Below are 27,995 nucleotides of genomic sequence, written 5' to 3' on the forward strand. Positions count from 1 at the left end.
TATTAAAACCTACCCAAACCAGAAACCATGGATAGATGGCAGCATTCGCGCAAAACTGAAAGCACGAACCACCACATTTAACCATGGCAAGGTGGATGGGAATATGGTTGAATACAAACAGTGTAGTTATTCCCTCCACAATGCAATAAAACAGGCATAACGTCAGTACAGAGACAAAGTGGAGTCGCAATTCAACGGCTCTGACACGAGATGTATGTGGCAAAGTCTACTGACAATCACGGATTACAAAGAGAAAACCAGCCACGTTGCAGACTCCGACGTATTGCTGCCAGACAAGCTAAACACCTTCTTCACCCCCTCCCAAGGACTGTGGGCTCTCGTTCTCCATGGCCGACGTGAGTAAGACATTTAAGCGTGTCAATCCTTGAAAGGCTACCGGGCAGACAGCATCCCTGGTCACGTGCTCAGAGCATGCGCAGACCAGCTGGCTGGAGTGTTTACAGACATATTCAATCTCTCCCGATTCCAGTCTGCTGTTCCGACAAGATGTGCACTATTGTTCCTGCACCCAAGAAAGCAAAGGTAACTGAACTAAATAACTACCGCCCCATAGCACTCACTTCTGTCATCATGAAGTGCTTTGAGAGGCTAGTTAAGGATCATATCAGTTCTACCTTACCTGACACCCTAGACCCACTCCAATTTGCTTACCACCCCAATAGATTCACAGACGATCCAAATGCCATCACACTGCACACTGCCATATCCCATCTGGACGAGAGGAAAACCTACTTAAGAATGCTGTTCATTTTTTATTTTGTATTTATTTTTATTTCACCTTTATTTAACCAGGTAGGCTAGTTGAGAACAAGTTCTCATTTGCAACTGCGACCTGGCCAAGATAAAGCATAGCAGTGTGAACAGACAACACAGAGTTACACATGGAGTAAACAATTAACAATTAAGTCAATAACACAGTAGAAAAAAGGGGAGTCTATATACATTGTGTGCAAAAGGCATGAGGAGGTAGGCAAATAATTACAATTTTGCAGATTAACACTGGAGTGATAAATGATCAGATGGTCATGTACAGGTAGAGATATTGGTGTGCAAAAGAGCAGAAAAGTAAATAAATAAAAACAGTATGGGGATGAGGTAGGTAAAAATGGGTGGGCTATTTACCGATAGACTATGTACAGCTGCAGCGATCGGTTAGTTGCTCAGATAGCAGATGTTTGAAGTTGGTGAGGGAGATAAAAGTCTCCAACTTCAGCGATTTTTGCAATTCGTTCCAGTCACAGGCAGCAGAGAACTGGAACGAAAGGTGGCCAAATGAGGTGTTGGCTTTAGGGATGATCAGTGAGATACACCTGCTGGTGCACGTGCTACGGATGGGTGTTGCCATCGTGACCAGTGAACTGAGATAAGGCGGAGCTTTACCTAGCATGGACTTGTAGATGACCTGGAGCCAGTGGGTCTGGCGACAAATATGTAGTGAGGGCCAGCCGACTAGAGCATACAAGTCGTAGTGGTGGGAGGTATAAGGTGCTTTAGTGACAAAACGGATGGCACTGTGATAAACTGCATACAGTTTGCTGAGTAGAGTGTTGGAAGCAATTTTGTAGATGACATCACCGAAGTCGAGGATCGGTAGGATAGTCAGTTTTACTAGGGTAAGTTTGGCGGCGTGAGTGAAGGAGGCTTTGTTGCGGAATAGAAAGCCGATTCTTGACTTGATTTTCGATTGGAGATGTTTGATATGAGTCTGGAAGGAGAGTTTACAGTCTAGCCAGACACCTAGGTACTTATAGATGTCCACATATTCAAGGTCGGAACCATCCAGGGTGGTGATGCTGGTCAGGCGTGCAGGCAGCGAACGGTTGAAAAGCATGCATTTGGTTTTACTAGCGTTTAAGAGCAGTTGGAGGCCACGGAAGGAGTGTTGTATGGCATTGAAGCTCATTTGGAGGTTAGATAGCACAGTGTCCAAGGACGGGCCGGAAGTATATAGAATGGTGTCGTCTGCGTAGAGGTGGATCAGGGAATCGCCCGCAGCAAGAGCAACATCATTGATATATACAGAGAAAAGAGTCGTCCCGAGGATTGAACCCTGTGGCACCTCCATAGAGACTGCCAGAGGACCATTGACTACAGCTCAGCCTTCAACACCATAGCACCCTCCAAACTCATCATTAAGGTTAGGGCCCTGGATCTGAACCCCGCCCCCAGTTCGTGAAGGTAGGAAACAACACATCAACTTCGCTGATCCTCAACACAGGAGCCCCACAAGGATACATGCTCAGCCTCCTACTATACTCCCTTTTCACCCATGACTGCGTGGCCATGCACACCTCCAACTGAATCTTAAAGTTGGCAGATGACACAACAGCAGTAGGCCTGATTACCAACAATGACGAGACAGCCTACAGGGAGGAGGTGAGGGCCCTGGCGGAGTGGTGCTAGGAAAATAACCTCTCCCTCAACGCCAACAAAATGAAGAAGCTGATCGTGGACTTCAGGAAACAGCAGAGACAGCACGCCCCTATCCACATCGACACACTCCTCAGCTTACACATCACTGACAAGCTGAAATGGTCAACCCACACAGACAGTGTGGTGAAGAAGGCGCAACAGTGCCTTTTCAACCTCAGGAGGCTGAAGAAATTCGTCTTGACCACTAAGACACTCACAAACTTTTATAGATGCCAAATTGAGAGTATCCTGTTGGGCTGTATTCCCGCCTGGTACGGAATCAACACCGCACCTAACCGCAGGGCTCTCCAGAGGGTGCTATGGTCTGCCCAACGCATTCCAGGGGTCGAACTGCCTGCCCTCCAGGACACCTACAGCACCTGATGTCACATGAAGGCCAAAAAGATCATCAAGGACATCAACCACCCGAGCCACAGCCTGTTCACCCCTCTATCATCCAGAAGGCGAGGTCAGTACAGGTGCATCAGAGCTGGGACCATCACCAACCTGCTACCATCCAGTTACTCAAACCTGCACCTTAAAGGCTGCTGCCCTTTACACATAGACAAGGAATCACTGGACACTTTAACTTTGGAACACTAGTCACTTAAATTATGTTTACATACTGCTTTACTCATCTCATATGTATATACTGTATTCTATTATACTATAGTTCAGTCAATGCCACTCCGACATTGCTCAACCTAATATTTATATATTCTTAATTCCACTCTTTAACTTTTAGATGTGTGTGTATTGTTATGTATTGTTAAATATTACTGGACATGTTTTAGCTAGGAACACAAACAATTCACTACACCCGCAATTACATCTGCTAAAAATGTGTATGTGACCAATAACGTTTCATTTGATTTTTAACAACTAGGACCGCTACTTCTTGTAACGGAATCCCGCTTTACTGACAGGTTAAAGTCTGCTTGAAAGAGCCGCTAACCCAGCTAAGCTGCTAATGTTAGCTATCAAGCTAACAGAGTTAGTCCCAGTTGAGTTTTCCAATGGAAGCCCATTTTGTCTGGAGAAGTAAATGAACGGTTCCAGCGTTGTAGGAGCTGTATCTATTTTCGGGACAAACTCTATACCTCAGAGTTCCAATGCGGCAATTGTTTGCTTGCCGAGGATTATAGGCTTGAGATGGCTTCATTCGCCAGGGGACCCATCTACTGTCTCTCATTCCCCATCTGATAGCGGAGTCAAAAGAACACAGCAAGAGGGGCATGGCAATGATGGTCGCATGTCACGAGCCGTGGACTTGGGAGCAGCTAAATGGGATCCATAATAAATACAAATACAAATACACACACATTTTTGCTTTTGTGTCAGTATATTGACGTTTAGACTGAGAGAATGGGTTGTACACACATACACGTGTACCTGCAAGCACAGAGAGAAGGACCAAACTGTCCTGCTGCAGACAATGGTTCTCACACAGTGCTCTCACAGTTGATGCGCACACACACACTCTCACACACACACACACACACACACACACACACACACACACACACACACACACACACACACACACACATAAACAAACAAAGAAACTGACGGGTGTTCTTTAGTGGTGTTGATAAATACCACAAAGCCAGACCACAAACACACCAGCCCAGATCTGTTTCCTAAAGAAAACTACACAGTCCTTCATGGGCAGCCAGACACATAACTTAGAATATCTTTCATTAATACACGCACAGAGCATGTCAGAAGTGCACTGCATATAGGAGAGAAGGAAGGAGGAAGAGAGAGTGAGGAGGAGGAGGAGGAGTGTAGTGGTTATATGAAGATAATGAGACTGACAGGATAGACAAGCTTCCTGCATCACGAGGAAAATCATCTTAAGTCCAAACCGTCAACACACAGACTGCCAGTCTGCCACAAACACTTTCCATCTTGAAGGACGGCCATGACAGTTATGGCTCTGTTTATGTTGTTGATGTTGCTGGTGTTGAGTTACAGGCTCTGTCTCTTACACTCTCTCTCTCTCCTTCTCACATCTTCCTTTCACTCTCCTGCTGAGGGGAGACAGAGCACACAGCAAAGAAAACATTGCATTGGCAGAGGCTGATATGTTTGACTGACATCCCGAGAGCTCGTTGATCCCTATTTACGGTAGGAATTCAATAAGGGAAACAGATATGCGCAGATGTATTTTATTCAAATAAACCTTTATTTAACCAGGTCAGTCTAATTGAGATTAAACATCTATTACAATATAAACATTTCCAAAATAGCAGCAGTGATGTAAAGTACTAGAAATACTTCAATCGTCTTCATCAACCTGGCCAAGGATTTTGACTCTGTCAATCACCGCATTCTTATCGGCAGACTCAACAGCCTTGGCTTCTCAAATGATTGCCTTGCCTGGTTCACCAACTACTTCTCAGTTAGAGTTCAGTGTGTCAAATCGGGCCTGTTGTCCGGACCTCTGGCAGTCTCTACGGGGGTGCAACAGGTTTCAATTCTCGGGCCGAATCTTTTATCTGTATATATCAATGATGTTGCCCTTGCTGCTGGTGATTCTCTGATCCACCTCTATGCAGACGACACCATTCTGTATACATCTGGCCCTTCTTTGGACACTGTGCTAACAAACCTCCAAACAAGCTTCAATGCCATAAAACACTCCTCCCGAGGCCTCCAACTGCTTTTAAATGCAAGTAAAACTAAGTGCATGCTCTTCAACCGATTGCTGCCCACACCCTCCCACCCGACTAGCATCACTACCCTGGACGGTTCTGACTGTAAACTCTCCTTCCAGACTTACATTAGGCATCTCCAATCCACAATTAAATATAGAATCAGTTTCCTATTTAGCAACAAAGCCTCCTTCACTCATGCTGCCAAACATACCCTTGTAAAACTGACTATCCTGCCGATCCTTGACTTTGGCGATGTCATTTACAAAATAGCCTACAACACTCTACTCAGCAAATTGGATGTACTGTAGTCTATCACAGTGCCATCCGTTTTGTCACCAAAGCCCCATATACTACCCACCACTGTGACCCGTATGCTGTCGTTGGCTGGCCCTCACTACATATTTGTCACCAAACCCACTGGCTCCAGGTCATCAATAAGCCTATGCTAGTTAAAGCCCCACCTTATCTCAGCTCACTGGTCACCATAGCACACGCTCCAGCAGGTATATTTCATTGGTCACCCCCAAAGCCAACACTTACTTTGGCCACCTTTCCTTCCAGTTCTCTGCTGCCAATGACTGGAACGAATTGCAAAAATCACTGAAGCTGGGGACTCATATCTCCCTCAACTTTAAGCACCAGCTGTCAGAGGAGCTTACCGATCACTGTACCTGTACACAGCCAATCTATAAATAGCACACCCAACTACCTCATCCCCATATTGTTACTTATCCTCTTGCTCTTTTGCACCCCAGTATTTCTACTTGCACATCCTCATCTGCACATCTATCACTCCAGTGTTAATGCTAAATTGTAATTATTTCGCCTCCGTGGCTTACTTATTGCCTTTACCTCCCTACTCTTCTTCATTTGTACACACTGTACATAGATTTTTATATTGCGTTATTGACTGTACGTTTGTTTGTGTGTAACTCTGTGTTGTTGTTTTTGTCACACTGCTTTGCTTTATCTTGGCCAGGTCGCAGTTGTAAATGAGAACTTGTTCTCAACTGGCCTACCTGGTTAAATACCTGGTTGAATAAAGGTGAAATAAATACAAATAAAAATACTAGTAGTTTTTTTGTGGCATCTGTAATTTATTATTTATATTTTGACAACTTGTACTTTTACTCCCCTACATTCCTAAAGAAAATAATATAGTTTTTACTCCAACATTTTCCTTGACACCCAAAAGTACTTGTTTAGCGAGACAGGAAAATGGTCCAATTCACACACTTATCAAGAGAACATCCTTGGTCATTCCTACTGCCTCTAATCTGGCAGACACACTAAACACAAATGCTTTGTAAATTATGTGTTTTGGAGTGTGCCCCTGGCTATCTGTGAATTTTAAAAAACAAGAAAATCGTGCCGATAGGTTTGCTTTATGGTAAGTTTCATGATAATTGTACCCAATGATATCATTAGTGCGCATCGTGTGATTTTAACCAATTATGAGTAGGCATTACCTACTAATTGCCTACTAATAGTCTACAAATTAGTTGACGATGTCATTGGAAAAACGTATCTTCCTCTATATTTTTTACTACAAAACATAGAAACGCACCATTTTCACATATGTTGATGTTGGAGTGGTGCTGGAATATGAAGTCGAATTATTTTGCAATGTCCCTTTAATATAAGGTATTTGAAATTATGTATACTTTTTACTTTTACAAATGATGGAATTTCCTGTAGAAGAATGGTGTCGCACCCCTCCAATAGATTTCCAGACACTTGTAGAATCTATGCCAACGCGGATTGAAGCTGTTCTGGCTCGTGGTGGCCTAATGCCCTATTAAGAGAATTTATGTTGGTGTTTCCTTTATTTTGGCAGTTTCCTGTACTAAGTGCCAGAAATAATGCTGTGGGCTGGGAGGTGACTAATAGAAAATATTGAGTGTCGTAAGTCACATGTCAAATTATTGAAAATACAACAAGAGTGTAACTGTACACTGAGCAACATGAGCCTCCCATTGAGTTGGGCTGCTTACGCTCAGGTTTAATTGAAAACAAAGGTTTGTCCAGTGTAGCAGGTGTAGCAGGCCTGTTCATGTTTAGTGTTACCCATAGATCTTGGTTGGATTCCAAGGTATTGCATACGTATACGTTGAATTATATACATTTCATCCTTGTGCCACGGGCCAAACAACCCTGTGTGTATTCTTCTTAGTCATACATCAGAGAGTCTAGTTTCACCTTGAACCTCTCCTTAGTCTACACCCCTGCACCTGCAGAGCAGTAGGTTACCAGAGCACAGAAAGGACAGGATCCTTGGACCATGGTGATTGTGATGGGAGGGAAATGTCAGTGCGTCTGCCTCTGTGTCCTCCTGTCTGTCCCCTGAGGCCGGCGGAAGGAGCCACTCAGTTAGATAGAGATCTGAGATCAAGCCCAGCTCAGTTCAGCCATGTCTAGCTCAGTTAAGCTCAGTTCACCTCAGCTCCAGCCTCACCCCTAGCCCCAGACCCAGACCAAGCCCCAGCCCTGGTCTTCCAACCCAGCGACCCCGCCTCTCCCTTCTGTCCCTCTCTCCCTCCCTCTCAATCTCTCTCTCCATCCTTCCGTCTCAGTGTCTGTGTTGTGTTGCTCTATAACTCCAACCTCCATGCCTGAGCAGCAGCAGCAAATCAGCTTTAAGGCCTAAGCTGGGGATCATTACATTTTACATTTACATTTTAGTCATTTAGAAGACACTCTTATCCAGAGCAACTTACAATTAGTGCATTCATCTTAAGATAGCTAGGTGGGATGACTACATATCACAGTCCTAGCAAGCACATTTGTACCTCAATAAAGTACTTATCAGCAAAGTGAATGTTGAGTAGGAAAAGACAAGTGCAGGTATTTAAAAAAATGTGATCATCCCAAAAATACAGTGGGAATTACAGCACACTAAGTCATGTCATAACGACACTACAACACTACAACCCCCCCACCCCCACACAATTTTACACTGCTGCTGCTCTCTGGTTACTATCTATGCATGGTCACTTTAACTCTACCTACATGTACATATTACCTCAATTACCTCAACTAACCATTGACTCTGTACCGGTACCCCCTGTATATAGACTCGCTACTGTTATTTTACTGCTGCTCTTTAACTATTTGTTATTTGTTCTTTTTAACTTATCTATTTTTTACTTAACATTTATTTTTCTTAAAACTGCATTGTTGGTTAAGGGCTTGTAAGTAAGCATTTCACTGTAAGGTCAGTCAAAACAGAAAATGTGTGTCAGTCTGTCTCTTGTGAAAACAGTGAACAACTTGTGAACATTTCTGAATTATAAAATATATATATATACCTGTTGTATTCGGCGCATGTGACAAATAAAATTTGATTTGATTTAACAAAGGGTACTTCTCCCCCCATACCTTGGTTCCCTTGCTTATGATGTAGTTCTGTGCTTACTTTTGAGAGTCTTGTGATCGTTTAGATGTGCATTTATTTGCATAAAAGAACATGGGTTTCAATAAGCTTCTCTAGATCTATCAATCCTTCCTTGTTCATTCATCTATCCATATATCCATCTATCTATTTATCCATCTATCCATCTATCCAACCAACCTTATTTATCCATCCAACCTTTTCAGCTGATGCAAGCCCACACATTTTCTGTGGAATATACAGTAGGTGTTGGCAGGCCTGGAGCTGTCCATGGTAACTGATCATGGCTATTGCCAAGCAGAACCCTGGAACTGTACTGTGGGTTCCTATAGAGTGGCAGCCAGATAGTGGAAGTAGAGAGTGCAGTATGGAGACATTTTTAGAATGAACTTGGCGGGATTGTGACACTGTATCTGCCTCTGCTGCTTCTGTTGATCTGTAATTGAGCCCAAATAACAGGGCAGCATGTCTTTCTGTCTTTCTGTCTTTCTGTGTGGGTGGTGTAAATGGGTTACAGTCAGTCAGTACGAATAAAATCATTTTGTTCAGCAGATAAAATATGTACATAATGGAGGATTCAGCCAGCAGACTGTTAGATGGTCTTATGAACAGAGAAGTGTACCTCTGGCGCCGACAGAGATGGCCGCCTCGCTTCGCGTTCCTAGGAAACTATGCAGTTTTTTGTTTTTTTACGTGTTATTTCTTACATTAGTACCCCAGGTCATCTTAGGTTTCATTACATACAGTCGAGAAGAACTACTGAACATAAGAGCAGCGTCAACTCACCATCAGTACGACCAAGAATATGACTTTTGCAGAATGGCTCCCAGCCGGCGACCCCAAAAAGCGACTTTGAAAAAGGGGAAAACGAAGCGGTCTTCTGGTCAGACTCCGGAGACGGGCACATCGTGCACCACTCCCTAGCATTCTCCTCGCCAATGTCCAGTCTCTTGACAACAAGGTTGATGAAATCCGAGCAAGGGTAGCATTCCAGAGGGACATCACAGACTGTAACGTTCTTTGCTTCACGGAAACATGGCTCACTGGAGAGACGCTATCGGAGACGGTGCAGCCAGCTGGTTTCTCCCCGCATCGCGCCAACAGAAACAAACATCTTTCTGGTAAGAAGAGGGGCGGGGCGTATGCTTTATGGTTAACGTGACGTGGTGTGGCCAAAACAACATACAGGAACTCAAGTCCTTCTGTTCACCTGATTTAGAATTCCTCACAATCAAATGTAGACCGCATTATCTACCAAGGGAATTCTCTTCAATTATAATCACAGCCGTATATATTCCCCCCCAAGCAGACACATCGATGGCTCTGAACGAACTTTATTTGACTCTTTGCAAACTGGAATCCATTTATCCGGAGGCTGCATTCATTGTAGCTGGGGATTTTAACAAGGCTAATCTGAAAACAAGACTCCCTAAATTGTATCAGCATATTGATTGCGCAACCAGGGCTGGAAAAACCGTGGATCATTGCTATTCCAACTTCCGCGACGCATATAAGCCCCTGCCCCGCCCTCCTTTCGGAAAAGCTGACCACGACTCCATTTTGTTGATCCCTGCCTACAGACAGAAACTAAAACAAGAAGTTCCCGCGCTGAGGTCTGTTCAACGCTGGTCCGACCAATCTGATTCCAATCTCCAAGACTGCTTCCACCATGGACTGGGATATGTTCCGTATTGCGTCAGACGACAACATTGACGAATACGCTGATTCGGTGTGCGAGTTCATTAGAACGTGCGTTGAAGATGTAGTTCCCATAGCAACGATTAAAACATTCCCAAACCAGAAACTGTGGATTGATGGCAGCATTCGCGTGAAACTGGAAGCGCGAACCACTGCTTTTAATCAGGGCAAGGTGACTGGAAACATGACCGAATACAAACAGTGTAACTATTCCCTCCTCAAGTCAATCAAACAAGCTAAGCGTCAGTATAGAGACAAAGTAGAATCTCAATTCAACGGCTCAGACACAAGAGGTATGTGGCAGGGTCTACAGTCAATCACGGATTACAAAAACAAAACCAGCACCGTCACGAACCAGGATGTCTTGCTCCCAGGCAGACTAAATAACTTTTTTGCCCGCTTTGAGGACAATACAGTGCCACTGACATGGCCCGCAACTAAAACATGCAGACTCTCCTTCACTGCAGCCGACATGAGGAAAACATTTAAACGTGTCAACCCTCGCAAGGCTGCAGGCCCAGACGGCATCCCCAGCCGCGCCCTCAGAGCATGCGCAGACCAGCTGGCTGGTGTGTTTACGGACATATTCAATCAGTCCCTATCCCAGTCTGTTGTTCCCACATGCTTCATGAGGGCCACCATTGTTCCTGTTCCCAAAAAAGCTAAGGTAACTGAGCTAAACGACTACCGCCCCGTAGCACTCAGTTCCGTCATCATGAAGTGCTTTGAGAGACTAGTCAAGGACCATATCACCTCCAACCTACCTGACACCCTAGACCCACTCCAATTTGCTTACCGCCCAAATAGGTCCACAGACGATGCAATCTCAACCACACTGCACACTGCCCTAACCCATCTGGACAAGAGGAATACCTATGTGAGAATGCTGTTCATCGACTACAGCTCGGCATTTAACAGGAAAATAACCTCACACTCAACGTCAACAAAACTAAGGAGATGATTGTGGACTTCAGGAAACAGCAGAGGGAACACTCCCCTATCCACATCGATGGAACAGTAGTGGAGAGGGTAGTAAGTTTTAAGTTCCTCGGCGTACACATCACAGACAAACTGAATTGGTCCACCCACACAGACAGCATCGTGAAGAAGGCGCAGCAGCGCCTCTTCAACCTCAGGAGGCTGAAGAAATTCGGCTTGTCACCAAAAGAACTCACCAACTTCTACAGATGCACAATCGAGAGCATCCTGCCGGGCTGTATCATCGCCTGGTACGGCAACTGCTCCGCCCACAACCGTAAGGCTCTCCAGAGGGTAGTGAGGTCTGCACAACGCATCACCGGGGGCAAACTACCTGCCCTGCAGGACACCTACACCACCCGATGTCACAGGAAGGCCATAAAGATCATCAAGGACAACAACCACCCGAGCCACTGCTTGTTCACCCCGCTATCATCCAGAAGGCGAGGTCAGTACAGGTGCATCAAAGCTGGGACCGAGAGACTGAAAAACAGCTACTATCTCAAGGCCATCAGACTGTTAAACAGCCACCACTAACATTGAGTGGCTGCTGCCAACACACTGACTCAACTCCAGCCACTTTAATAATGGGAATTGATGGGAAATTATGTAAAATATATCACTAGCCACTTTAAACAATGCTACCTAATATAATGTTTACATACCCTACATTTTTCATCTCATATGTATATGTATATACTGTACTCTATATCATCTACTGCATCTTTATGTAATACATGTATCACTAGCCACTTTAACTATGCCACTTTGTTTACATACTCATCTCATATGTATATACTGTACTCGATACCATCTACTGTATCTTGCCTATGCCGCTCTGTACCATCACTCATTCATATATCTTTATGTACATATTCTTTATCCCCTTACACTTGTGTCTATAAGGTAGTAGTTTTGGAATTGTTAGCTAGATTACTTGTTGGTTATTACTGCATTGTCGGAACTAGAAGCACAAGCATTTCGCTACACTCGCACTAACATCTGCTAACCATGTGTATGTGACAAATATAATTTGATTTGATTTGATTTGAATAGGCTGGAACAGAAACAGAGAGGAACAGAAACATAGAGGAAGAGAGGAACAGAAACAGAGAAGAAGAGAGGAACAGAAACAGAGAGGAAGAGAGGAACAGAAACAGAGAGGAACAGAAACATAGAGGAAGAGAGGAACAGAAACAGAGAAGAAGAGAGGAACAGAAACAGAGAGGAAGAGAGGAACAGAAACAGAGAGGAACAGAAACATAGAGGAAGAGAGGAACAGAAACAGAGAAGAAGAGAGGAACAGAAACAGAGAGGAAGAGAGGAACAGAAACAGAGAGGAAGAGAGGAACAGAAACAGAGAGGAAGAGAGGAACAGAAACAGAGAGGAACAGAAACATAGAGGAAGAGAGGAACAGAAACAGAGAAGAAGAGAGGAACAGAAACAGAGAGGAAGAGAGGAACAGAAACAGAGAGGAACAGAAACATAGAGGAAGAGAGGAACAGAAACAGAGAAGAAGAGAGGAACAGAAACAGAGAGGAAGAGAGGAACAGAAACAGAGAGGAACAGAAACATAGAGGAAGAGAGGAACAGAAACAGAGAAGAAGAGAGGAACAGAAACAGAGAAGAAGAGAGGAACAGAAACATAGAGGAAGAGAGGAACAGAAACAGAGAGGAAGAGAGGAACAGAAACATAGAGGAAGAGAGGAACAGAAACAGAGAGGAAGAGAGGAACAGAAACATAGAGGAAGAGAGGAACAGAAACAGAGAGGAAGAGAGGAACAGAAACATAGAGGAAGAGAGGAACAGAAACAGAGAGGAAGAGAGGAACAGAAACAGAGAGGAACAGAAACATAGAGGAAGAGAGGAACAGAAACAGAGAAGAAGAGAGGAACAGAAACAGAGAGGAAGAGAGGAACAGAAACAGAGAGGAACAGAAACATAGAGGAAGAGAGGAACAGAAACAGAGAAGAAGAGAGGAACAGAAACAGAGAGGAAGAGAGGAACAGAAACAGAGAGGAAGAGAGGAACAGAAACATAGAGGAAGAGAGGAACAGAAACAGAGAGGAAGAGAGGAACAGAAACAGAGAGGAAGAGAGGAACAGAAACAGAGAGGAAGAGAGGAACAGAAACAGAGAAGAAGAGAGGAACAGAAACAGAGAGGAAGAGAGGAACAGAAACAGAGAGGAACAGAAACAGAGAGGAAGAGAGGAACAGAAACAGAGAAGAAGAGAGGAACAGAAACAGAGAGGAAGAGAGGAACAGAAACAGAGAGGAACAGAAACATAGAGGAAGAGAGGAACAGAAACAGAGAGGAACAGAAACATAGAGGAAGAGAGGAACAGAAACAGAGAAGAAGAGAGGAACAGAAACAGAGAGGAAGAGAGGAACAGAAACAGAGAGGAAGAGAGGAACAGAAACAGAGAGGAAGAGAGGAACAGAAACAGAGAAGAAGAGAGGAACAGAAACAGAGAGGAAGAGAGGAACAGAAACATAGAGGAAGAGAGGAACAGAAACAGAGAAGAAGAGAGGAACAGAAACAGAGAAGAAGAGAGGAACAGAAACACAGAGGAAGAGAGGAACAGAAACAGAGAGGAAGAGAGGAACAGAAACATAGAAGAAGAGAGGAACAGAAACATAGAGGAAGAGAGGAACAGAAACATAGAGGAAGAGAGGAACAGAAACAGAGAGGAAGAGAGGAACAGAAACAGAGAGGAAGAGAGGAACAGAAACATAGAGGAAGAGAGGAACAGAAACATAGAGGAAGAGAGGAACAGAAACAGAGAGGAAGAGAGGAACAGAAACATAGAGGAAGAGAGGAACAGAAACAGAGAGGAAGAGAGGAACAGAAACAGAGAGGAAGAGAGGAACAGAAACAGAGAGGAAGAGAGGAACAGAAACAGAGAAGAAGAGAGGAACAGAAACAGAGAGGAAGAGAGGAACAGAAACAGAGAGGAAGAGAGGAACAGAAACAGAGAAGAAGAGAGGAACAGAAGCATAGAGGAAGAGAGGAACAGAAACAGAGAGGAACAGAAACAGAGAGGAAGAGAGGAACAGAAACAGAGAGGAAGAGAGGAACAGAAACAGAGGAAGAGGGGAACAGAAACAGAGAGGAAGAGAGGAACAGAAACAGAGAAGAAGAGAGGAACAGAAACAGAGAGGAAGAGAGGAACAGAAACAGAGAGGAAGAGAGGAACAGAAACAGAGAGGAAGAGAGGAACAGAAACAGAGAGGAAGAGAGGAAGAAGGATAGAAATAGAGGGAAAAAAGAGAGTGAGGGAGAAAGGGAGAGGGATGAAAGAGAAAGGCAGAGGGAGGGAGACAGGGAAAGTGGGGGAGAAAGAAGAGAAAGAGAGAGAGGGAAGGAGAGAGGGAGAGAGAGGGGGACAGAGGGGGGAGAAAGGGAGAGAAATATTTAGAAGAGGAGAAAAAGGAGAGGGGCAGAAAGAGGCTGTCAAAGTTAATGAAGACAGAATGCAGGAGCTTGCAAAAAGGGCTCCACTGAGAGTAGATGATACCTGCTCCCAATACCCAACCAGCACTGTCTTATCAATGCAACGCAACACTAAAAAACACACACCAAAATGATTAATGAAAATGTTTTCTCTATTCTTCCACCAGCTCTCTTTACTGTTTTTCATCTCACCCCAAGCCGTCTCACTCTCTCTCTCTTCTTCTCCCTCCACTAAACCTTCCGATCACACCTGATATAGATACAGTATGTAAGAGTGAGGGTGGCTTGCTGTCTCTACCGTGTTATTGTGAAGTGAGTTCACTCAGACTGCCAGTGGGGCTGGTTAATGGTTAACCAGTGCTCCTGGTTCATTTGATTATGCTGAGCTGTCATCACCATTCCACAGCGACTTGTGAATTAGCAGAACCCCTAACCTAACCCTCTCCTCATCTCTCTTCCCATCCTTCAGTCTGTAATGACCTTGCTCCTCAACACCACAACAACTTACAGACAGACAGACAGACAGACAGACAGACAGACAGACAGACAGACAGACAGACAGACAGACAGACAGACAGACAGACAGACAGACAGACAGACAGACAGACAGACAGACAGACAGACAGACAGACAGACAGACAGACAGACAGACAGACAGACAGACAGACAGACAGACAGACAGACAGACAGACAGACAGACAGACAGACAGACAGACAGACAGACAGACAGACAGACAGACAGACAGAGCGGAAATGTTTTGTATGCTTTGAATGCTTTGAATCAACAGTTTGTGGATTTGTATTTATATTTTTCACATTTTGCATATTTCTCTCTCTTCTCTTTCTCTTAGTTCAGCAGTGTTTCAACTCTTGAGCAAAGGACTCTGACGTATTGAGACACAGAGCGGTTTGAGCAGTGTACTGAGAAACTCAATGTTGCTTGAGGCCAAATGCAGCAAAAATGGAAAGCATTGCTTTAACACAGTTTCTTAGGAGCAGTGAGTGAAAGATACCAACTTGTCACTCTCTATATTTCACACACACATACACACACAAACACACATATTTAAAATACTTTATTTGAATCCACAACTCACATTACATTTAAAAAAGGATTCAAACATGTCAAAGTTCTTTGCATGCATTGACACAGAAAGCACCTTCTTTTCCAAACAGCAAGGCTGCCCATAAAGGATGAAACAGAGCAATACCTAGCCGATTGCTTTGCTTAAGTCTTAGCCTGCAATCTGGAGTCCACGTAGGCCTACTGTAAGCCTATGTATGTGGCTGAGAATATCAGTGGTACTAACTTGCACCTATATCCGAGGCTTCCCATGAGTGATATGAGGGGCTGGTATTTAATGGCAAGAACTGGTAACTGATAAGTTAGAGAAGTTACTACCTTTTAGGGTATAAGTACTCGGGGGGGAAGTACCTTTTAGGGAATAGTGCCTGTAATCCAGTACAGAAGTTGGGATGGAAGAGTCCATTAAACAGTCTCAGAAGGAGACATAAGACTTTAAAGAGCTAGTGTAACCTGAACGGTATACTTAAGCTAACGTTCTTCAAGGAAAGACGGAGAAGACAATGAGAGCACAGCCTGCACAACTCAAGGAAGAGCAAACAGCAAAACAACAAGGGACACAACCCCAAGGAACCACCCAACTCAGAGGAGAGGAAGAGAGCAACAAGTAAGGGCAAACAGCCTTTTGTTCTCCTACATGAGGCCTAACCAGAGCCAAGGAACAAAGACTCTGCCCACAGACTGAGTATAACACTCACATATTCAGATATCTTTAGGTCTTTTGTTATCTTTCACTCTATTCACTCCCTTTTTCTATGATCATTCTCATTATGTCTGTAAATGTTTTGATTAGTGTAGTTAACTGTTGATGGTATAAAATAATTATGTTTACCTTAAGTTTACCTTAAGTTTCTGATTGATTCTCAAATAATTCACAAATATTAGTTATTACTATTGTTCTAATTTTTGTCTGATATAGTTAGTTCTCAAATAATTCATAAGGCAGATCTTCTTAGAATAACATTTTTGTCCAATACTGGACTGGTATCCCGTTTTAATAATTTCATAGTAATAAGTGTGCACACTACTCTACACTCCTCTATAAATCCAGATGGAGGGAGTCTCCAGCTAGCTCCCTAATTGTCAGACACACCGAAAAATCTGACTGCCGATAGGTGCTTAACGTTTTGTTGTTCCCATAGAAGTTTTACCTCCAATTTGCTTCTTTTAAATACTGCAGGCCACAAGTTGGCAGTAGTTTGTTTGGCTTGTGCCTGCTGTAGCCAATGTAAGCTAACTAAGCTAACTAGATGTGCTGTTGTTGCTAGGTAGAATTTGTATAAAGCCCTTATTGATACTAACCAGATGGCCACAACTAGATAACCAGCGTAGCTAGAAACATTATCACAATGGATTCATGTTTGAATGAAGCAGCTGCCTGTTAGCTTTCGAGAATTTGTGGAGTAGCTAGCTAGCTAACCCATCAAGCTAACATTAGCCAGCAAGCAAAATGGCCCTGGCAGTATGGGATAACGGAGATTTCAGAAAATGATTTATTCTTCATCTTGCTAGACAGCAAGCTTGGTAAAGCATTTAGTGGTGTGTGCATTGTGCTGCACTTACCACCCCATTCATTTCATATGAAGTGTGTGTGACTGCCTGACTCAGTTAGCAAGCTAACGTTAGCTAGCTATCTAATGAGCAGGTGCATACTATCAAACTGAACCTAACAAAGAAATCCTTCTTCAAGCACAAAACTCCTTAGCTAGCTGTAAAATATGTATGCCACTTCTGTTGGCTCCCCCACGCGGAGGTTTGTGCTCTCTGATTGTCTTAAAGCCAAGTTTTTGGCCAATGACGAGCATTGCAATTCTACATGTAGAGACAGCAGGTTCGTCTGTAAACAGGTCGGTACACAGCAGGGAAGTGTTTTGTTCTAGCAAGAGAAGGAACGTCCTCCTACTGTGCTAAGTACCTATCGGCAGTCAGATGTCTTGGTGTGTCTGTACCATAACTGTTGTGTTGTGACTGTTGAGCATGTTCAACAGATGGTTCCGTCTGGTAGCAGTGTAAATCCATTCGACATTCTGGACACCCAAGCCCCCCTCTTTTCAGCTTAGAAACACACACACGTGCATGCATGCTCACACACAATGTAGGCACTGAATCAGGGGCTAATTTAAATTCACCCTCATGCCTCCCAGCATACATTGTGTCACTGCGCTCTGATGCCCACTTGTTACTTGACATGACTTGACCTGTCATCATCACATGTCCTGAATGACCGAGTACACATGAAGGGAGATTAAGGAGCATGCAGCTGAATCACATTCTCCCTTCTTTCATATCTATTTCACTCCCTCTTTTCCCACTTTGCTCCCTCTCTTTCTCTCAGTGTATCTCTCTCTCTCTTAGTTTATCTCCCCCTCTTCCCATCATTCTCTCTACCTTTTAACCCTCTACCCACCTGTTTTGAGCCCCATATTTTTAGCAAAAAATACATTTATAAAAATAAACAGATTTTGTTTTGTTTTTGGGTTACCAGTTTGGCATGTTATTTTGGCATTAATATGTGTCATACATCAGTTTAATAACAATGTGAAAAATAATCATAATAATACTTGAGTTAATAAAGCTGCGTACAAGCTGCTTTCTTGATTAAGGCAGCCCCAAAATGCAGGTGTTTCAGCCTACTGCAGCTCAGTGCTTTCTGGTGGGGCAGCCAGTGGAAAATACGGAGCGTAGGTGTTGGTAATGTTCTCTAGTTGCACCGTGATTGGCTCAGTGTTCTGTCACTCACGGGGACACTATGTACCGCCAAATCTATGGGTAGAGCTTAATTCAAGCCCCTTGGGTGCTGCCCTAGAGTTACATTAGAAGTAACCATTCAAGGTGGCTCAAGGTCATTGGCCGCAGACAAATTATGTTAAATCACGTTATATCTACAGTAGCTTTGATTGGACTGATCATGTCAACATCATACTTTAAAAATCTCAACCTAGCAGTCATCATCATGAATCAAGTCGACAATCTACTGGCAAATCTTTTTTAATCCTTGTCATATGAAGATAAATAATGAAGAGAAATTACAGATAAAACGTATCGGTGCTCATCGGTCATTGGACATAAACATTACACAACAAGTTGGAAATCGCAAATTCAACATTGAGTGGTTTGGAAGGAATCAGTGGCTAACTGCAAGCATTGCAAAGCAATCACAAGCCCGCTATTCAGCGTAGTGGGTGTGTGTGGTCCCAAATCTGTGTTTAAGGGCCTCTTTTCCAAGCTTAAAATTATAAGCATTCAACTTTGGCCATGCTGTCAATCCAGCATGATTTCTGCCATGCTCAAAATATCTGTTAACTTAGACCTGGGAAATCTGACTTCAGTGAGTTCAAGACAACTTGGAACTCGGGGAAAAAACGAGCTCCGACTGGGAAAATACGTTTTGAACGGTCATCCAACTCGGAATTGTAACTCGGGAACTCAGGATTCTTTCTAGAGCTACGACCTGAAGATTACTGACGCCATCATGATTCAAGCTTTTATTTTCGAGTTCCCAGTTGTCTTGAAAGTACCATAAATCCAGAGAATGCCAGACTTTGATGTCAAAGTTTGATGACAAAATTTGCCCACGAAGGAATGCCGCGCCACCTTCCTGTTCAAGTGAGCACAGCACAACAAGGGGAGTCCAAACATGTCTTGTATGCTGCTGCATAAATGATGTGATATGTATACTGTAGCTAAGAAAGTAATACTAAGTGTATGTTGTGTAGTAAGCTGTTAGTAGCCCATGTGCCTCACCCAAATAATGTAGTCTATTTTCCCTTCCTAATTTTGCCTACTGTTCTGACTTGGTGGTGCATATGTAGTGCACATGTAGCCTATAACCTGTTGTAGAGAAATGTAATCATTGAATATTGTAAGAGCTTTCATTGTATGCTTATATTCCCCCTTTATCTAAACACATCTAAACAAGAAATCAAGAAATAACAGAACAAGCCCAAGTAACAATCCAGAGTAGAGAGTAAAAATCTAAAATATAAATACATGGTGTGTATAGACAGTATATCATTTGGAAAGAAAATGGTATGTACAGTAGTAGCTATGTTAGGATTAGCTTGGTCGAGAATACTGTATTATCATACACAGTGATATAACGGTACATAAACAGAATATGAGGTGACCAGCATTCAATGACTATATAGATGTGGCATTAGTCTCAAGGTGCAGGGCAGAGTACCAGGTATGTAGCCGGCTAGTGATGGCTGGTCAACAGTTTGATGGCCTGGAGATAGAAGCTGTTTTTCAGTCTCTCGGTCCCGGCTTTTATGCACCTGTACCATCTCTGTCTGCTAGATGGTAGCAGAGTGAACAGACCACAGCTTCGTTGGCTGAAGTCCTTGATGATCGTCTTGGCTTTTCTTTGACACCAGTGCAGTAAGGAGGGCACGCAGCTTGCCCTCTGTGATACTTCGGGCTGACTACACCACCGTCTGGAGAGCCATGCGGTTGAGGGCGGTGCAGTTGCCGTACCAAGCTGTGATGCAGCCTGACAGAATGGTGCATCTGTAGAAGTTTGTGAGGGTCTTAGGGGCCATGTCGGATTTATTCAGCTGCCTGAGGTTGTAGAGGCACTGTTGTACCTTCTTCACCACGGTGTCGGTGTGGCGAGACCATTTCAGGTCCTCTGTGATGTGCACGCCAAGGAAATTTAAGGTTTTGACCCTCTCCACTGTGCCTTCATCACCATGTGGATGATGGCACACTCCCTCTTCTGTCTCCTGTAGTCCACAATCAGCTCCTTAGCCAGGGCATTAACCTCCTCCCTGTAGGCTGTCTCGTCATTGTTGGTAATCAGGCCTGACCCTGTCATGTCATCAGCAAATTTAATGATTGAGTTGGAGTCGTGTGTAGCCACACATTCATGAGTGAACAGGGAGTACAGGAGGGGGAAGAGCACACACCCTTGGGGGGCCCCACTATTGAGGATCAGCGTGGTGGCAGTGTTGTTGCCTACCCTCACCACCTAGATGGAAGTGTTATGTTCCTAGACTCTCAAAGCACTTCATGGTGACAGAGGTGAGTATTATGGGGCAATAGTCATTTAGTTCAGTTACCTTAACTTACTTGGGTACAGGAACAATGGTTGATGTCTTGAAGCAAGTGAGGACAACAGACTGGGATAGGGAGAGTTTGAATATGTCCATAAACACGCGAGCCAGCTGGTCTGCACATGCACTGAGGATGTGGATTGGTATGCAGTCTTGAGAGGGTTAACTCGCTTGAAAGTCTACATTATTCTCAGAGGTGACCCGGAACATATCTTGTAGCATGGATTCTGATTGGTCAGAACAGCGTTGAACAGACCTTACCACGGATGCTTCCTGCTTTAATTTCTGCCTATAGGCGGGGAGGAGTGGAATGGAGGCATGATCTGATTTGCCAAAAAGGGGAGGGGGGCTTGTAGCCTACTCAGAAGGGAGAATAACAATGGTCAAGCATCTTCTCTTCAAATGTAATAGAGGCAACGTGTTGGTGGAATCTCGGGACAAATTTCCTTAGATTTCCTTTGTTATTTAAAGTCCCTAGCTACAACAAATGCAGTCTCAGAATATGCGGTTTCCAGCATACTCAAAGTCCCGTACACTTCCTTGAGTGCCATCATGCTGTCGGCCTGAGGGGGAATAATAAACAGCCATGATAACAATCAATGGGAAGTTCTCTTGGGAGTTAATGTGGTTGGCAATTGATGGTGAGGTGTTTCAGATCAGGAAAGCATGCGTCTGTCTGCCTGTGTGTGCGTGTGTGTGTGTAATACAGGCTGGAAGAGCAAGGCAAAGGGCTGGTTATGGGAGTGTGGTCTGGTGCGTGAGAGCAGCTGTTGATGCACACAGGGGAGACGACTAGGGCCAATAAGGGATCAGTTGATGAACAATTTGGATGATGCTCTTTACACTCCGGGTGGCGGGTATTGGAGAGAAAAGGAGAGGACAGTCGAGTAGAAAGAAGAGGGAGAACATCTGCAACTAAGATGATCGCTGTTACCAGGAAAACCTTTTCTCGGTGTTTGTATATCAGCTCCCTTAAGAGAGCGACTGAAAGCAATCAGTGGTTGGATTGGATCTCAAACCAAAGACAATTTTTTAAGCGAGTCCTCTCCTCCTCGGTATCCATCAGAAAGGTTGTGACCCCATCTCTGTGTTGGAGGAAGCCATAATAAAGTAATCACTGTGTGCCGTGACCTCATTAATATGTGTCTTATTACTTGGTCATTGTGCATGGCAACCTCATTACCCGTGTGGTGGCTTCTTCATCGTGCACAGTGACTGTTTGCATCTGAATGATAGGCTGAGGAACTGTATGTCTAATGAGTTTAATCGTTGTACTGTGCCATTGCTGTGCACTTAAACTTTGACCAACTTTATGCCATTCTACAGACTCTTTTATCTAAACAAATTACAGTCATGCGTGCACACATTTTTACATATGGGCGGTAACAGGAATCAAACCCACTTTCCTGGCATGACAAGCACCATACTCTACTAGCTGAGCTTTGAGCTATGTTTACCATGGAAATACTGTGGATTTATATGATCCCTTTGTTGATGTCACCTGTTAAATCCAATTCAATCAGTGTAGATGAAGGGGAGGAGACAGGTTAAAGAAGGATTTTTAAGCCTTGAGACCAATGAGACATGGATTGTGTATGTGTGCCATTTAGAGTTTGCTTGGGCAAGACAAAAATATTGAAGTGGCTTTGAACAGGGTATGGCAGTAGGTGCCAGGCACACTGGTTTAAATGTGTCAAGAACTGCAATACTGCTGGCTTTTCCACGCTCAACAGTTTCCCATGTGTATCAAGAATGGTCCACTACTAAAAGGACATCAAGCCAACTTGACACAACTGTGGGAAGCATTGGAGTCAATACTTGTATACATCCCTGTGGAACGCTTTTGACATCTTGTAGAGTACAGGCCCCGACGAATTGAGGTTGTTCTGAGGGCAAATATTCTCAATATTAGGAAGGTGTTCCTAATGTAGTGTAAACTCAGTGTATGTGGATGTAAATTGTTTCCAAATTAAAAGTCACACGAGTAATGTGTGTGTTATTACCCACCCTGCAGGAGTGCGTTGGGGCTGGTGGGTGATTCACAGGGCATAATAACAGGGCAACATATAGCAGACTAAAATGCTCTAGCCATGAGGCACACACATACACACACACACACACACACACACACACACACACACACACACACACACACACACACACACACACACACACACACACACACACACACACACACTGGATTGAGAGAGGACTTGGCTCATGTCAATGTGTGAGAAAGCTAGACGTGGTCAGGCGTGTAAGAGAGCTGGGCTGATATAAGATGGTGTGTGTGTGTGTGTGTGTGTGTGTGTGTGTGTGTGTGTGTGTGTGTGTGTGTGTGTGTGTGTGTGTGTGTGTGTGTGTGTGTGTGTGTGTGTGTGTGTGTGTGTGTGTGTGTGTGTGTGTGTGTTGTAGATGACGATGTACTGCTGTCTTCTCACTTCCCAAGTTCCTATACCCATAATGTCACAGCAAAACACCTGCCATATGACACAAGGGAAAACCACTGTGCTGTGGTAGAGAGGTGAAGGCAGCTCCATCTGTTGCCTTCATCTATAGCAGTCGCTCTGTGTGTTCATGAGCATGTGTGTCTGTGTGTGTGTGTCTGTGAAATATAGATGTACACAAACACTATCATCCACCATTCAATTGTATTTTATATTTACATTTTAATATTTTCCTTTGCAGGCAGAAGGCAGCCCACCAGAAGATAGAGGAGAGTAAGGAGGACAAGAACTAAGAGATGCTATCGTCACTCTTCACTGTGCTCAGAAACTTCACTGAGAGGTAAGGGAAACACTCTAGTCCATCTTTGTGATCTGCTCAACTGTGTGGCGGTGGATGACAGTCTGCACTGTGGGATTCACTGGATTTGAAATGTTCCAAAGTATCCAGAACACAACCTTTAAGGTAAACAGCTTAGAAAGTTGTGAGTGGTGTTCAGTAGGCCAACTTCCCCACCGCACCACATGGTGGAGTACTTTCTAGGTCCACCAATGGCAACAACATCGCTCTCCGGGCTAGATTCAGTCAGATCAAGCGTTAAACGGCCATAGTTGAGACCTGCATAGCTGATGTTTTGGTGGTGTCGGAGGTGGAACTGTGTTGGAGCTGCTCTTGTGATCATTGTCCTATAAGCCACACCCGTCCCAGTCACATTATAAGTTCAGAATAAGAAAGTGTAGGCTATATGGAAATAATGATGGTCAAATGGAAAATCAAGGCTTCAGAGGATTTATCTCAGTGCCACTCCGTGCAGCCAATGGCAATGTCAGCTTAAGTATCATGCCGGGAGCCATTGTGGATTTGACCATTTTAACGCAGTTCTACCATCAAAACATCAGCTGTGCGGATTTCTGCTAAAGCAGATCTGATTGAACCGGGCCCTAAATTGCCTCCATTCATCATGGACTAGGCAAGGCTACTTCAGGGAGGGAGGGAGAGAGGGAGGGAGGAAGCAAATGAGGGAGGAAGGGAGGGAGGGAGGTAGAGAGGGAGAGAGGGAGAGAGTGAGAGAGAGCCAGAGAGAGAGAGATGAAAATGATAAGGCCAGTACTACTCTGTGCTGAGGCAGAGGTCATAAAATGCTAATGGCTGCTGTACCTGCTGACTGAGCACACAACTCCCTAGACCCAGACCCAGACCCAGACCCAGACCTAGACCAAGACAAAGACAGGACTAAGGCTGTTGAGGAGGAGGAAGGAAGAATGTAGTTGTTGTGGGTAGGTGTAAGTGGCACTGACGATGGCACTGATGCCAGTCTGTTCTGGATCATTGGGTGATTGGATGTGAGTATATCTCACCACCTTAGGGAAACAGGAGAAGCACACCAGACAGATGTGGTGATGATACTATTGGCTAACCTACCACGGGGAAAGGGCCATATCCAGAGATATCTTGAGTTGACTCGAAAATATGCAGATATCACATGGTCATTTCCTTTGTTCCAATATCGACTCATTCAATATCCAATTTTGGAGGTCAAACACAGGTTACTGAGTTATTTTACATTATTTGTGTTAATGACAAACCCCTGCTATTTGATGAGTATCTGATGTCTGGACATTTCTGCTGTCATTAGGTGCCCTATGAGCTTAACCAATGATGGTGTAAAGGTCCCTTTCTCCCTGATTGTGATATGTGTGATGTATGAGCCGCTTCATGTCTGACAGGAAACATTAGCATCAATGTTTGTAGCGTGAGATCCAAGGGAACTGGTACCAACTGCAGCGCCCTGTCCCTGCACCCCCAGCCGTGTGGAGGGAGGGGGGTTGTGGATGAGAGGAGCCAGGGGAGAGGGCTGCCTGATGGGATAGGCACGTGGGGTGTTTGGGGGGAGAGGGGCCTAGTTAGAAGGGGCCAGGGGGGGGTTGTGTTTTAATTTTCAACACTACATAAAGAGAGACCTAAGACAACAACATAGCAAGGCAGCAACACATGACAACACAGCATGGTAGCAACACAACATAACAACAACATGGTAGCAACACAACATGGTAGCAGCACAAAACATGGTACAAACATTATTGGGCACAGACAACAGCACAATGGGCAAGAAGGTAGAGACAATAATACATCACACAAAGCAGCCACAACTGTCAGTAAGAGAGTCTATGATTGAGTCTTTGAATGAAGAGATTGAGATAAAACTGTCCAGTTTGAGTGCAGGTGTGTAATCAGTGTGCTGGGGGCGTGATGGGGGATGGTTGCAGTAATTAGGAGGAAATGTGACTGGCTGCACTGGGCTCCCGCTCAGCACCAGCTGTAAGTCAGAGATTGTCCTCTCTATCATTATTTCTTATCTCTCTTTTACTCTCTCCTCTCTTTCTTTCCTTCTCTATCTCTCTCTCTCGATTTCGCCTTCTCTCTCTCCTTCTGCGTCTTTCAGTCTCACTCCTGTGTCCTCTGCCTTTCATCCTCTACTCACCAGGGAACTGAAACCGTAAGGTTTTATTTTTATATCTGTCTAGACTGTCATTGATTGAGGTTGTAATGTCTTGTAAAGTTATATTGGGTTTACATGTCGGGTAATGGGATGAGTGTGTCTGTGTATAGGTACTAACACTGGCGCTTCACTTTGGTCCGTCTCTGGTTTAGTGTTCCTCTGAACTAGGCTCATATCGCAGTTGATGCTTAGATGCTTGGACACACACACACACACACGAACACACACACACACACACACGCACAAACACACACACACACACACACAACACACACACACACAACACACACACACACACACACACACACACACACACACACACACACACACACACACACACACACACACACACACACATGTCCTGCCCCCATCCCTCCACATACACACTCTCCCTAGCAGATGCTTAATAGTTTTGATCTGATAAAGGACAGTCCATATCTCTATTGAAGGAGACAGTTTACGTTGACTGACTCGCACAGACAACAGGACGCCTGGGGAGCCCTGGCTCTGGCCATCTGCTCCTGGCACACAGCACACTGTCACACTGTTTACAGTTTTTTTCAATTGCTAACATGCATTGGTCAAAACTGAAGTCACATTATCAGTCAGCAAAACAGAAGTGTATGTGGAGCAAACTGTGAATAATTTTTCATTGCTTTCACACAAAATACATTCAATGACCACATTCTCCCAAATCCATGAACTCTTTACTCATTCATACTCCACCACCTGCGAAACTATATATTTGCAGCACATGTTTTCAAATGCTAACACAGTGTTTCCAAAACTGTTAAAACACATTCAAAACAGAATGATGGCAAATGTTGTGCATTTCTGCATTTCTGCAGTAACCAGATTGAAACATATAGAAAATCTCAGCAGGATATTTAATCATTCCGAACACAGCTGATAGCAATTTCAGCTGAAAGCCTACCCAAGTGTCCTGTTTCCAGTCTCGTTACCAAACAGACAAAAGAGGATGGCTTCGGAATGATTTAGTTTGGAAACATGGATCAAGGAAGACAGGTTGGTGGGGAAAGAAGAGTGTCAGGGAGACTGCGTGGAGGACAAAGGAGAGGAAGACCAAGAGCAGTGGCCTCTGATGAGATAAGGGCCACAATTATTGACCATGTTGTAAACTATGGTCTCTCTTTGAGAGAGGACGGTTTAAGGGTGCAACCAAATCTGCAGCGTTCAACAGTTGCATCAATAGTACGAATGTGCATCCTTCAATGATAATTGAACTACATATTACAGTACAATGCAGTATGTTCACATTTTTACATGTACGACATTTTGAAATATATTGATTTTTTGTGTGTTTTTCAGTAGGATCCAAAGGTTGCCTCCCACAGGAGGGAAAGGCAGAATATTATCAGATGTGTAGGAAATTGTCATTGTTGACATGGTAATTGGCAACAATGCAATAAAACTGCGGGAAATTTGGGACAGAGTGCTGGCAGACAATATCACTATTGGGAATGTGAATACGGTCAGCACAACGAGAATTGCCAGAGAAACATAAAATAAGAGTCCTAGAGAGTCCTAGAGAAACATAAAATAAGAGTCCTAGAGAGTCCTAGAGAAACATAAAATAAGAGTCCTAGAGTCCTAGAGAAACATAAAATAAGAGTCCTAGAAAGTCCTAGAGAAACATAAAATAAGAGTCCTAGAGTGTCCTAGAGAAACATAAAATAAGAGTCCTAGAGAGTCCTAGAGAAACATAAAATTAGAGTCCTAGAGAGTCCTAGAGAAACATAAAATAAGAGTCCTAGAGAGTCCTAGAGAAACATAAAATTAGAGTCCTAGAGTGTCCTAGAGAAACATAAAATAAGAGTCCTAGAGAGTCCTAGAGAAACATAAAATTAGAGTCCTAGAGAGTCCTAGAGAAACATAAAATTAGAGTCCTAGAGAGTCCTAGAGAAACATAAAATAAGAGTCCTAGAGAGTCCTAGAGAAACATTAAATAAGGAGGAAGCAGTTGTACCCTTCGAGAGAAACGGTGAACGTATGAAAGAACTCTGGTATCAACAGGGTACATACACAGCTATGCATAATGTAAAGTAGTGTAAAACCGTGGATTTACTGTATTTTAGAGAGTAATGGAGATGGAAGCCAGGCAAACTGCACATACCGTACATTCATGTTTGTGGATTAAGCTGGATTCAACCTAGCAAAAACACGCAGCAGGGGAAGAAATGTGATTGGACAGAGAGCAACCGTAGATGTCCCAGGCCAGAGAGGAGCTAACATCCCAATGTGTGCAGCACTGTCCAATGATGGTTTGCTGTTACACA

General features: G+C 43.9%; 1 protein-coding gene across 4 annotated transcripts in view; it reads left to right on the forward strand.

The window, feature by feature from the left end:
- The window catches only part of LOC112265379 (A-kinase anchor protein SPHKAP), a 200,623-nt gene that overhangs the window by 60,889 nt on the left and 111,739 nt on the right, over positions 1–27,995 (forward strand). For all 4 annotated transcript variants that reach the window (XM_042296037.1, XM_042296033.1, XM_042296036.1 and 1 more), the window contains exon 2: positions 23,442–23,540. In XM_042296037.1, the coding sequence (XP_042151971.1) occupies positions 23,497–23,540 (44 nt within the window). In that variant the 5' untranslated portion in view covers positions 23,442–23,496. The remainder of the gene's footprint in view (positions 1–23,441; positions 23,541–27,995) is intronic.

The sequence above is a fragment of the Oncorhynchus tshawytscha genome, linkage group LG13 (assembly GCF_018296145.1).
Source record: "Oncorhynchus tshawytscha isolate Ot180627B linkage group LG13, Otsh_v2.0, whole genome shotgun sequence".
Classification (NCBI taxonomy): Eukaryota; Metazoa; Chordata; class Actinopteri; order Salmoniformes; family Salmonidae; genus Oncorhynchus; species Oncorhynchus tshawytscha.